At 38.4% G+C, this 13,584-nt stretch overlaps 1 protein-coding gene across 1 annotated transcript in view; it reads left to right on the top strand.

Annotated features, from left to right (window-relative positions):
• The window catches only part of ENPP2 (ectonucleotide pyrophosphatase/phosphodiesterase 2), a 71,954-nt gene that overhangs the window by 34,057 nt on the left and 24,313 nt on the right, over positions 1-13,584 (top strand). The window contains 3 exon segments of the mRNA XM_041407532.1: positions 4,092-4,147; positions 6,325-6,390; positions 7,146-7,218. Coding sequence (XP_041263466.1) covers positions 4,092-4,147; positions 6,325-6,390; positions 7,146-7,218 — 195 coding nt within the window.

Raw genomic sequence — 13,584 nt, 5'->3', positions numbered from 1 at the left:
TTAATAGGTCTTTCTGTATTGGAAAAGCTGGATACTGTTGGTTTCCTGTGGCATAGTAGGAAGATAGAGTGGTTGATCTCTCATTATTTTTCAAATATTTATTCCCCTTCTCTCTGCTTAAGCAAATTAATTCAGAAATATGTCTTTTATATAGTTTGCAATACAATTAGGCTTGTGCCCTATGCAAGCTGGGAGTGGACATTTGACACGGTTAAACAGCTGACTATAAAATTCTAACATATTAACAGTTAAACCCAACAAAATTATGTACGGCAAATAAATTGCATAAGCTCACAAATGGTACTGACCTTGCAGAACAATAACCTTTATTTGCTTCTTAATTTCAGCTGGTTTGAATGGACAAGGTTGGGAGGGCATCTGGTAACTTTTTTCTGTCCCACCCTCCTGCACAATTTGTAGACTGCCTTGAAAGACAATGAATTTAACTTAGACGGTGAGAGGCAGTCACTGGTGATAAGACCACAGTAAGAATTTGCTGCCAGTATTTCTACTGAAGTTATTACCCTAAATCAACTTGTGTGCTGCCATCAGTTGCTCCAGTCTGTTGTCTAATTTTGCCTATCCATTAAGGGGTCTGGGTAACAAGGATATCTCAAGCAGAAACAGCTACCGCTAGATTTATCAGCAGTGTCTCAACTCTAAAACATTATGAGTATTTTATTTAGAGCTTGATCAATGCAAATAGAAATTCTTCCTCCTCGATATGGCTGCTTCTCTGCACGCTGAAAGACACCCACACGTGTGTTGCTGAGTAGCAGTTTTAGGTACCATGGTGATAGTGTTGAATTTTCTTAATTTGGATTTAAATAAATCAAAGGGCTGGCTGCTTTGTTGGTTTCTTTGTTTTTTTTTTGCTTCCTCCTAAAAAAGGAGAGCAGAGGTCCAGTAGAGATCTGTTGTAAGCTTGAGTTGAATTAGGCTCTGCCTGCCAAAGTCAGGATGGAGTCATTGAGACTCACTCAGATGTTGTAGACAGATAGGGGCCCTTTGATTTGCTGATTTTTGACTTCAACAGATCCTTGTCTTAGCTATTCATCTTATTTCAAGTGCAGCAGACACATGTACTCATCTAAACTGCTAATGCCAATGTAAATGGCTGCATTCCTGAGGTGAAATACTGGCAGGTGCAGCTTTTCCCTCTCTGAAGCCTTTAGGCTGAATGCCTTCAGGCTGCGCTTCCTGCTCTTAGGACTGCACAACTGAGGGCGATCTCCACTTATGTGCATTACCCCAGCGCTTGCTGTTTTCAGGTGACATGCATGAAGCACACTCTATGCTCAACAAGAATGAAAATATAGCGACCACTTTCTTACAGATGTGCTGGCTACTTAGCAATATACCAGTGATCCAGTTATTCATCTGTCAGGATGACAAGTGTTTTACTTGCCTGGCTGGAGGGAGAGTGTCTTTTGGCACGTGTTTAAAATCACCACCTAAAATGCACAGGGTCAGAGGTGAATTCAGCTGTGTAAGGAGAAGCACGGGATGTCTTCAGCTGCTGAGGGTAGAAATTGGCTGGTCTCATTTAGACAGCCAGGTAGACTGGACAGTTTGGGCCTGTGGACCAAAGTACTAGGAAGTCAAACTAGAGTCTGCAGATGGTAAAATCCAAACACAGAATTCTCTGGACTTAATTTGTTTGTACCTTCCCAAAGATATCTGCAAAATTATTTAGAATTTGCAGGAACACAAGTATTTTCAAAGAAAAACTCCTGTGGGGAAAATGGTTCTCCAAGTAGAACAAGACAGAGCACAGCAACAGTGGGAGCTGACACACATTTCATGCTGAATGTGTCTTTGACCACCTTTCTCTGCCAGAACTGGGCTTTTCTCTATGAATAAATCTGCAATGCAAAGGAAATTGCTTTAAGTGTGGGCCCTTTTTCACCTGTGAATACCATGATGCACTAATGAATATGTAATGAATAACTGCCTTAATTAGACAGTATCTAGGCTGGTTACATACCCTGGCTGTGCTGACTTGTATGGCGCAAACAAGCATCCTTGGATTGCGATCATACTTAGACTGCAGTGTGACATGGGCTGAGTGACATGGTCACTGGGTTGTAGGTGCAGTTCCTTTCCTGTCCACTTGCATCGTTCTGTCCCATCCTGTCAGAGCTAGTATCGTGTGATATTCAAATTTCAGTACCCTGATACTGAAAACAATATTGCTGTTATTCACTATAACCCCCAAATTCCAATATAAATTCAAAGCAATTTTTTTTCTCTTTTTTTGGCAGTTACTGTGCAGCCACATCATTTTGTGATCATTGTCACCATGCAACATGTGGTGCTGGTGAGAGGCTGGGGGAGATGTTTGGGGGACTCCCTGTTTGGTAGCAGCTTGAGTGTTTGTAAATGTAAACCAAACCTGAAATCAAATTCTTCAGGAGAAGCACCTGAAAACAAAGAGTGGTCTCCAAACCCATGGCCATTCTGCTCCTGATCTTGGTGCACATATTTAGTAAAACTTCCTTTCTATAGCATTACTCTGGATGTAGCTTTCACTGGAAAAGAGGTTTCTAGCATTATTACAAAGTTAGAGTAAAATGAGAGCAAATTACCTTTTATAGCTGTAATTTTAATTTAATTGGACCGAGTCCAGTCAAATGGAATGGAAGACGAGATGGAATAGAAGACGAGAGGTAAAGGTTGTGTCCAGGGCAATGGAAATACAAATATGACCAATTTTCCCATAAATAACATTACAATATTCAAATCTAATTGCTGTTAACTATAACCTCATTGTGTAAACGATCTTTCATTACTGTGCCAAATCAATTTCAATTAAGACTGATGTGTGAATAATTCAGGCAAGACATTTGAATGATGCATGTCCAGATGGCAGTTTATAAGTGCCTGTTTGAGCAAGGTACTGGGACTTTGTATTTTTAAAGAGTTGATTTAAAGTAAACAAAACCCTGCAATTATTACGTAAGTGAGCTACATTTTGTCCTAATATTTCATTAAGTGCATATGTTGCAGTATGCATGAATAATGGGAGGAAATAATCTAGCTCTATACACAGTGCCACTTTTGAAGAGTTCTTGCAAGAGAAATTTAGTTCAGTAGAGCTGCAAACATTGTTTACTTTCCTTGATTGTGAACCTTTCTGATTTTCCAACATTCTCATTTCCCTGCCTTGTGTAGTCATAGGATAGAAAAGAGAAAGAGGATTGTAAGGATAACCAGGAGTATGGTGTAGCTTTCATTAGAAAAAGATCAAACCTGTGTTTGAAAAGGAATGAATAGAGGAGAATATCATGAATGTTGTATAGAATTGGGAGGAGAAAGGATTAATAGCCTGTTTTGAAGTATGACAATGGTACCCTAACCCCACTGAAAACCAGCAGGTTTTAAACCAAACAGTATTAAAAATACACTCACGGAGTGTGTGACTACATTGCAGAACTTTCTGCTGCAAACTGATTTATAGCTAGAAAAATACAAGGGACTTCAAGGATTGAGAAAAGGGTTTGAAAATTTCGTGGAGATTTTTCGGTCATTCCCATCAATCACCCTATCGGGTGACCTCAAGAAGTTCTTAAACATCTGTTTAGGAAGGTGTCCCTCCCTGCAGTCTTAACACCTCTGTGTCACTCTCTGTGGCCTTTTTTGTGTGCTCTCTTCTAACACATCTTCTGCTGATAGCTACTGATTCCAAGAAGAGGGACATTCATGCAGACACTAATTAGTGTTGAGGTATGTTCCTTTCTAACTGAGTAGCCTCCAAAACCTGAACTCTAAAAGGGTCAGGTGAGTAGTGGCTGGGTTTTGAAAATGAAATTAAATACTGGAAGAATTCCTGGCCATGAAACTTAGTGCTTTTAATTAAAGCAACGTAGAGATTTAGGGGTGAAAGTCTACAGCACAGCAGCTGACCCACTGCTACAGAGTTTACATAGGTTTGTCACTCCTCATTTTCAAATTAGGGCTGAGGCTGAAAACTGCAGTTTTCACTTCTAGGCTCAGGGTAGAAGAATGTGTCCTGAAAACATTTTCTTTTGATATCAGAGAGTCATTAGAGATCTGAACATATTCTAATCCTCTTATATTTTCCTCATTAGATTTGGATTACTGCAGCTAAGCAAGGGGTGAAAGCTGGCACGTTCTTCTGGTCTATGTAAGTACCTTCTGCTTTCTGGAGATTTTTAATTAATAATTCAGAATTAATTCAATATAAGTGTTTATTAAGTTGTTTTCCTTTCTCAAGTCATTCAGTAGGTTGGAAACTACCTGTAACCCTCTATTGTTTCATCTGTGCAATGTTTCTGATAACTAAAGCTGATGCTACATTTTCCTGCTTTAGATTCATGCACTGACTTTTTTATCTTCAGTTACCTGAAGATAAGATGCATGCCAATGTGAAAAATTACTGTCATTTCAAAGTGTGGTTTTTTGCTTCCTTAGTATTGCTAGCAATGTTTCTTAGTCCTCTGAGTGTGGAAGACTCTTATTGTCCTCTTACATTAATTAACATCACCAGTCTAATTTACTTAATGGTCTGATTCATTCATTTTACCATACAGTCTGTCCTTTGAGCAAGATACCAAATTTCTCTTTCCTAAGAGACAGCCTTGAGGATATCTGCTGTTTGTTCTCTTGTTTAATGATTCCAACTTATTTTCCCTTGTTCCCACTAAAATGTATCTTTACAACCAAAAATGAATGAATTTTGATAATTTTTGAGGAATTTGTGTAGATCAGTCTTTCTATTACAGCATCTGGCAAGATTGCAGGAGCAAAGAAAATGTTTAAGCTACAAGACTGAAGTAATAAGGGGATTTGACTATTTTTCCTTTAGAAATAATATGGTTTACTGTTGTAAACATAAAGCACATAGAGGGAATAATAAAACACACTACGAGCTGATGATAGGTTTAGGATTGCAAGATGAAATCTGACAGAGCTCCACTCTGCTGCTCTACAAACTAAACTATAGCTACATAGTCTACATAAACACCCTGGTCAATGCATGCTTGGGGATACAAAATGTAAAAAAGGTAGCTAAGGACAGATTGTACGAATAGCACTAGTAAGGGAATGGGGCAGCCAGTTTAGGTATGAATGAAATGTATGTCTTACAACTGTATTATTTCCTTTGGTACACAGGATATTTTTGGGAGAACTTTCAGGCAGACTTTATCAGGAAAACAGAATTTGCAAAATATTTTAGTCAGAAATGAGTTAATTGAACTAGTGGATTTTCTTTTTTTTCATATTGCATAAGTAACTTTTATTGCTATAAAAACATAAAAGTTGGACAGTATCTAAAATTATTATTCCGGTTTAAAATATTATCTTATTTGAAAATTTTAGTATAAATTTTCAATTTTATGGTTTTTTACAGAGTTCTCTGTGTAGCTGGAGACTGAGTACTACTGTTTGTCTACAAGGCATTAAAAACAAAAGTATTTGCAAATGGCTGCTGCCATTTCTATTTCTGTGCCAGAGCTCTCCAAAGAGAGCTGAATTCAGTTCATTATGGTGACTGATGGTGGTGTCTGATTCCTGCCTTGGGATTCTGCTATTGAGCCAGTGGATTCTGGACTGACTGTGCCATTGTACTAAAATGACTGCATGGTCACTGGCCTGCAGAGCTTTCCTAAGATGAGATATTTGGAACTTTAACAGTTTCTAGGGTTAGTCATTCTCATAGCATGAACTTGGCCTCAGCAGCCAAGTAAGAATGGCAAGTGCTGTACAAGCAGTAAAGTCAGATGGGTCTGTTCTGCAGGGTGAGAAGCTGTCAGGGTTCAAGTCCCTGTGCTGCTGCCCTGGTGTTTCAGAAGGCTCTGTTCTGATTCACACCAGACTAGCCCTCAGTGGCTATGTTAAGGCAATGAAATTTTTCCAGTGTCTGGAAACAAGGAAAAGGAGTATTACCAGAGCAGGGTGGTTTTTTAAACTTGTACTGATGTGAGCAATATAGTGGATTTTACCCATGCCAGCTATCCAATGGCAGCATACAAAAAGGTTCATCTGGGTTAAAGCCACCAGAATGGATCTTTTATTCACTCCTCCTTAGAAGAGGTAGATTTATTGCTTTGAGTTCTGACTACGTTTGTGAACTTTTAATCATCTTTCTTGTGGAGTATGCAGACATTCAGGAGGTCTGATGTGATTCTGTTTGCAAATTAAGAATCAGTATTAAGCAACAAAGAAGATACAGCATGCTAAAAGCAAATTATGCTATTATGATACATTAGATTAATATAAAATTCAGGTCATAGCAAGCATTTTGTTGATGCTTTTTATATTCTATGATAACATGGTATATCTTTGTATTTTGTGGTCCAGTGTCATCCCCCATGAACGCAGAATATTAACAATACTTCAGTGGTTAACCCTTCCAGACAATGAAAGGTAATTCACTTATTATCTGCTGTCAGATAACTGCTAGTTTGTCTTCTCTTTATAAGTAGCTGGAAGAGAAAGCAAAAATTAATTTCTTAAATTTATTTTTGTCTGCTACAAGACATCATTGAATTAAGGATTTGTTTGGCTTTTGTGTTTAGTGTGGGTTCTTTGGGAATTGGGCTTTTTTTGGTTTGTTGGTTTGGGTTTTTGGGGGTTTTTTCATATCAGCTTTTAACCATCAGCATCAGATTCTTCCAAATAAATGTATTATATGAATTTATTTCCTATCAAGAAGCATGTAATTATGTGGATTAACTTGCATTGTTCTTATCCTACTGAGCCTAATATGGTTTAAAAATCTTACAGGCGATGGCAGTTGTAGAGCTGGACACCGAGCTCTAGGAAAATACTCAGATTTTAATTATGAGTGGGTTTTACTACACAAGTTCCCACATGCTGCTGCAAGGCTCAGGCAAGCTCCTGTTGGGATTTCTCCTACAAGATTTAGAATGAGCATGTGTCCTCAGATGGTACCCCATGTGCCCTCTTGCATGTGTTCTTGGGTGTAATAAACAACTAATCATGCCATGGAAACAGAGAACTGCTAAATAATTGCAGGATTCTATGACTGAGATAGAGCTTTTTCCATAGAGCTAAGTCTCATTGGAAAGCTGACTGGATGTGACTTGACCTGGCTAGCCTGTGTTTTTGTGGTGTTGTCAAAGGAAAGCTAACCTGAACAAGACCTTTCTTTCTTTTAGGCCATATGTTTATGCCTTCTACTCTGAGCAACCAGATGCTGCTGGCCACAGATATGGTCCTTTCAACTCAGAGGTTAGCACAGATTTTTTTTTTTCTACAGAAAAAGCAGGTGTCTCTAATACTTGGATTTTTTTCCCCAAAATATTGATGCTGCTCAGGAGTACCATTTTTAGCAACTTTGTTTTCACCTGTTTCTGCAGTATGCTTCCCCTCTGCTAGAGAAAACAGAGTTGTCTTCTAAAGGATTTATCATGTAAAATTCACTTCTGGGAGAAGAAACTTCCTGTGCCTTTCAGGAAGATATTTCTTGGTGTGATACTATAATGCAAATGGAAATATTTATTTGGTGAAGACAGGAGTATATTTGTGTGCAACAACATAATTTAACTTTCCTCTAACAGTTTATGCTTCTGAAAAGTAATTAAAGTATAATACAGAAAATATTGAGATAAAATGTAGAGAAGAAAAAAGCTTTCTTTAAAGCTGAGAGCCAGCAGTAGCCAAAGTAATAATTCCAGTTTTTCAGGAAATGTAAAAAGCTGCTAGTTCCAGTTTCATATAGGCCCCACAGGGATTCAGAAAGCTTTTCCAATAATGTTCCCTCAGGACCTTACTGTTGAGCTTGGAAAAACTTTTAAAGCACTATAAGGCATTTTAATGAAAAATTATATGCAACATGCTGCAGTAGTTTAACCCCTTGTTTGACTTTGTGTAGCTGGCTGGAACTGATGGGTAATGTTTCCCCTGACAACACTGTCCAGGTGACAAGAACTTAGAGGTAATGCACTTGTCTGGGATATGTGAGGAAAGTAAATGCGCTACCCAAATATCCTGCTTTGAGTGGCTGGGATCTGGCATTTCCAGTGATGTCTGACATCTTGCACAGGTCCCCTAGTTTCAGTGCAAATGCATGCCTGCAGATTCCCATCACAAGACTGCAGGAGTTTATATGTAAGATTTTCAAAGGGTAAACAAATGTGTGCAGTGTTCAAAAAGTGAGGAGTGTATCCGATGCCTACCCCCTGGAAGGCAATGCCGATCTCCTAGAGCAGCCACGTACCCAGCAGTAGTTTCTTATTTGTTTGGTGTACAGCTGGTGGCTGTTCTTGACAGTAGAGAGAAGCAGCATTAGTATTTTGTAGTATAGTTGAGTTATTTGGGCTATTTAAACAGTTTGCAGAGGTTATGAAGTTGCTGTGAGTAGCAGCCCTGTTGGAGCAGTTTAAGCTGTGGTCCTAGAGCAGTGGGTGTGAGGAATTATTCCAAATCAGCACTGAAGCACCATGTTGGATGGAGAGAAGCAGTCCATTTTCTGGATGAGCAGGGGTTAAGATCTGCCAACACTTGCTAAATTGACACATGTGGATATATGTCCATGTTGTCATTTGGCTCAGGAGTTGTCTAATTCAGTCAGGCATGGTAATGAGAGGTCTCTGATTTGATGATGTAGTTCTTAAATAGTGCTTTATAGTTCCTCTTAGTGAAATGTTACAATTACTATATGTGCCTTATGATTGAAAACTTTAATTATTTAATTAATTTTGTTTATCTGGATACCTGAACAGAATTATGGAGCTTTTTCCATGGACTTCAATGGGGAATATTAAGATGATGGCAGTGAAAATGTTCTTTCAATTGTGGTGTTTAACAAATCCGCTTAGCATCCAATGCGGCAATCTAGTTTCAGGTTAATTATAAGAGTGTAAAAAGTGAAGTGTAGCAAAGTGTTCATAAGAGGAAAAGTCATTATAAAAGCAAAAAGCCGCCAAAGGCTCTTCCTGTAGCGGGGTTCTTGTGGGTCATTATCTTAAGGTTGATCTCTAATTGCAAAGCAAACCTTTGGCTCTTAGTAAGTGTGAATTAATAGCTTATGAGAGTTTTGCAAATAGATAGTTTCATGTCATTTGTATTAAACACAAGATGACCATGAAATTGATTTTCAGCAAATTGAGAACAGATGAGTTAGCAGAAGAGCATGTATGGGTTTGCAGTTCAAACAGTGAACAAAACTTTGTGAATGGAAACTTAAGTAAATGAGTACAGCTGTGTAAGTACACAGATGCTGAGGTTTGCTAGGGGCCTGGTTTCGGGATAGACAAGCTAGAGGAAGTATTTTATATTGTTTCTCATAACACTGGTTTCAGTATTTAGAAGCTATGAAATTTACATCATCTGGAAGAAAGTCCTCAAAAGGATCCCCCTCTAGCTAATTCCATGATACCAAGAGCATGACTTCCCTGTGAAAGATTTTTTTTTTCCTTATATACTGCTGGCAGCAGTTAGACATTATTACTGACCACTTTTCTTCATGCAAAGGCAGATCAACCAAACAATAAAGTTTGAAAACAAGCTTGTAACAACTGTCTTATATTTGCAATGGGCTTCTTATTTCTTCTTTTGAAGAATGAATATTTCATGCTGATTTTTCTTACTGCAGTTAGTAGTTTGAGGAATAGTTATTTACCTTGAAAACCTTCAAATCTTTATTAGAATGAAGGGAATTTTTATTTAAGCTTATTATACCAAATAATGTTCTAAATTTATTTTAAGTGTATAATCTCAGAGGTTTAATGGCATCTAGATGGCTCTTAGATCTTCTCAGGACATGCACAGCAGAGTGTCTTAAAGCAAGAAGCAAAGGGACTTAGATACACTTAAAATTTATTGGTGAATTGCCAGTGTTTTTTATATTGTAGCTAGTCTCCACAAGTAACTTTGCATATCCACTAACATGAATTTCAGTGTAAATGGGTTGGTTGTCTAGGTTTTGGTATTTGGTGGGGTTTTTTTTTTGTTTGGGTTTTTTGCTTTGGGGTGGGGGTGTTTTATTTGGGGGGTTGTTTTTTGTTTGTTTGTTTTTTGTTTTTTTTTTTTTTAACATTTTAGGAGGTATTTCAGTGGGTTCTATTATGTTTCCAGGAGCAGTTGTGGGAGTTATAAAATAATATGCTTGCTTTTGATTTACTTCTGCCTTTTTTTTTTCTTTCCCTCTGTGCTTCTGCAGTTGAACTCTGGTAGGTTGGTCCATCCAGGTCAAGAAGCAAAGCTTTGGCTGGCTGGTTACCCTTGTGATGTTACAGTTTCCTTCTGTAAGCGGGGAGGGATTTGGTTCCCTCCTCCATAACTCTGTTCTGACTTTTCTCAAGCAAGACTAAGAATTGGCTGGTTAATAAGAACTTGGCTTTTTTCATTTTTTTCCTACCTAACTTTTTTTTTTTACATAAAATATTCTAGAAATATACTACCATAAGAGCTCTGAAATACATCAAAATCTGGCAGTGCTAAGCCATTTCTGCTACTCCTCTAACACGCTGTCTTGAGACAGTCACTTCAGTGTTCAGACCGCAGTCTCCCGCGCTCGCCTGTTTCTGGCATTGTGGAGCTCTGTCTGAGCGATTCACAGACAGTGAAATGAGAGTCCTTCCTTTCCCTGCCGCTCCTCTCATCAGGACTGCACAAAGCTTGAAGCATTTTAGAAACAGAAAACTCTGGTGCTGCTTTATTAAAATGCCTTTCTGGAGAAAGACGAATGAGACTGGACTAGAATCTCCTTTCCAGCTGCTTGCGTTGGAAGCAATGAAACAGCATGGCAGATGGTAACATCCCCTTCTTCCCCTTCCCTGTTTATGGAGCTCTGTAACTCAACAACTGGGAGAAGCTGCCTAAGTACATAGAACTTAATTACCATCATAAATCTCCAACTCTCCCCCAGCCCACTCAGCGTGCTCCATTGCAGATTGTGGTTTATCTCCTGGTAGGTGTCACCTGTCAGCTCTTCTCATGCCATCTCGAACAGTGCCAAGAGCCTGTGAGTTGTGTGACAGTCAGCAGGAGTGGGATAGTTTAAAATTACAAGCAAGTTGATTAATGGGAGAGTAGTTTATTTTAGCTAGATCTTAGGGTTTTTTCCTTCTACATTTTTTATTTTTCCTTCCATAAGTCTATCCTAGGTCATTGTGCATTTAGGAGCAATACCATTACCCAATGAGATGCCACTCTGAAGCTGCTAGGAAGTTAAATTCTCAAAATGCCCATAAAGGTGGTAATAAGGCAGGTAGCAGCATGGATTTCTCATGCACTGCCACTAATGTCCCCCACCAGCTAATTTGAAGCTCCGTGTTAACAGAGTCTCACATCTGCAGACCCCACATAGTGGCAAATGGGGTTCTGGTGATTTCAGCGAGGTGCAGGGTGTGGCACACAATAGTGGTACCTGCTAGTGCTATGGATAAGGGTACTTGATTTCACTAATTCAGCCAAACCATTGATGTGGGAAACCTTGCAGAAGTCATTGAGACTGAACAGCCTTTAATCCTCACACCTGAACTGTTGTTCAAGTGGGATGTTGCATTTCCATGAGTACTCTACCCTGGACACTCATTAAGTTGTATGAGTGAATTTTGCTGTAATTGAAATTAACTAAAATCTCAGTAATATTAATGGATTAATATTTGATAACTAATACCCTCTATACTGTGTCTCTTCAAACACAGAAGCCCCACCTATCTTTAGAAGAACCAGTTTAATTTGCTTTTATGCTGTCTGCTCTTGTAACTGCTGTTCTGCTTTCAGTACAATTTGGTGAATTCCTCCTTAAAAAGGGGTAGATCCTAAATTGTCCAAAAGCCTAAATATTTGATAAGGCCATAGCATTTATGCTTCAGGATTATCTGGCATAGGTAGCTTTACTATCTGATGTGAGTTGAGACAGGCTTTTTTTCTGAGTCCAGACATCTCTCCCTGCCAGTACAGGAGAGTAGTTATGGCTCCCCTCTTACTCCGCCTAAGAGACCTAAGAGAAAGCTTCCTCCTAAGAGGAGACAGGAAAGACCAGTTGCAGCTCCAAAGAAAAGAAGAAAAGTACATAGAGTGGATCAATATTCTACGGAAACTCGTCGGAAGAAAGTAAGTTCCAAAAATTTATGATGGAAGTGCCACTTTTTAGGCACTACGCTGTCTTTATTTTTTTCAATTTGGGAGTTCACTCCATGCTTCAGGTTGGGATTTTGCAGCCAAAACTTTTATAAATTTTGGTGAAGGACCCAAAGGTGAGCAGCCAAACCAGACCAAGCCTTCTGGGGGCTGGGTTTTTCTTGTTTCAAACTGTGTGCATTAGGGAAAGTTATCTTTATAATCTCTTTGTTTTTTAAAATCCAGCCATCAGCTGGAGGCAATGTCAGAAAAATCTGAGGGAAGACTCTACCGCTGCTGGTAAACCTTCTGAACTATTGCAAGTTCTGCAATATGTTGCAGCCTCTGTAACTCCCAGCTAATGGGAACATGGTGATTATTTGAGGTTTTGTGTCTAGTCATCATGTTTGTGGAAATATCCTGAAAATGTGACTAATCTAAAAGGAAAATAACACTTGTTTTTAAAATACATATTTAAAAGTCATTTTGTGACTTTGGAGGATAAGGAATTTTTCTAGCAGGATTTCTGAATGGTGTATTTGCAAGAGGTGGTGTGTAAATCTGTTTTCACAAGAAAACCATCAAATAGAAATTGCTTTATTAGGCAAAAGTGCAAGCGGATGAAAGGAGTATTCCTCAGTGTACTGTCTTTGTCCACCTGGCATTAACAATCTATATATTTCTCCTTTAAGCTAGAAACAAAAGCCTTTACACTCCACAGTGTCCTACAAGAGGATGTAAACATTCTTCTCAAGAGGTTTTTTGTGAGAATGTTTTTTGACTTGTTGCACAATTCAGCTTTAAAGAGTTATTTTGCGACACACAATTTCAGCGTGAGAACATGGCAGACAGGGACATGCAAAAAAAATAACGTATAGAACCCCAGGGATTTTCCAGAGAACTTTTAACATTTTAAGATTTATTTGAGAGGAGAAATAATAACTACTATGGATGATATTACTATTACTCACTAATTTGCTATTCCAAGCGATACCCTTCCGACATGAAATAGAGTAGAAATAATATTCTTAGTGATGTGAACATATGCTGCTCTTTTTTTTACCTGTCTTTCTCTGAATGAAAAGGTCATCCAAACTTACCCCTAAAGAACTTTTCTTATAAGTCAGCTGTGAAAATTTGACACCATTATTTCAGAAAAAAACCCCTACTATTACTGTTACTATTATATCATAGTTGCCATCATATCTGCAAGTTAATCTTTTGATGCTGTTTGACAGCAATGAAACACTGTACAGGATGGATTCTACCAATTAGTAAAAATTAAAAGTAAGATTCTTTCTTTCTTCCTTCTAATCAGACTTCCTCTATGGGAAAACTTGTGAGAGAATCCAGCTGTTTTTTTGTTTCAGGTACCACACCCAACACTTTCACAATGCTACAAAACTCTTTATTGTAGCACCATCCTAGAAATCCATGTATCTTGAAAGATAAAATGGTTCTGTACAGTCGTTCAAAGTCTTGATAATAGGTGAAGAAATGTTTATGCAACAGATTTATTTGTTTGTC

The sequence above is a fragment of the Onychostruthus taczanowskii genome, unplaced genomic scaffold (genome assembly GCF_017590055.1).
Source record: "Onychostruthus taczanowskii isolate IOZ18803 unplaced genomic scaffold, ASM1759005v1 scaffold27, whole genome shotgun sequence".
Taxonomy (NCBI): domain Eukaryota; kingdom Metazoa; phylum Chordata; class Aves; order Passeriformes; family Passeridae; genus Onychostruthus; species Onychostruthus taczanowskii.
Note: the sequence above shows the minus strand (reverse complement) of the source record. Positions and strands in the feature narration are given on the sequence as shown.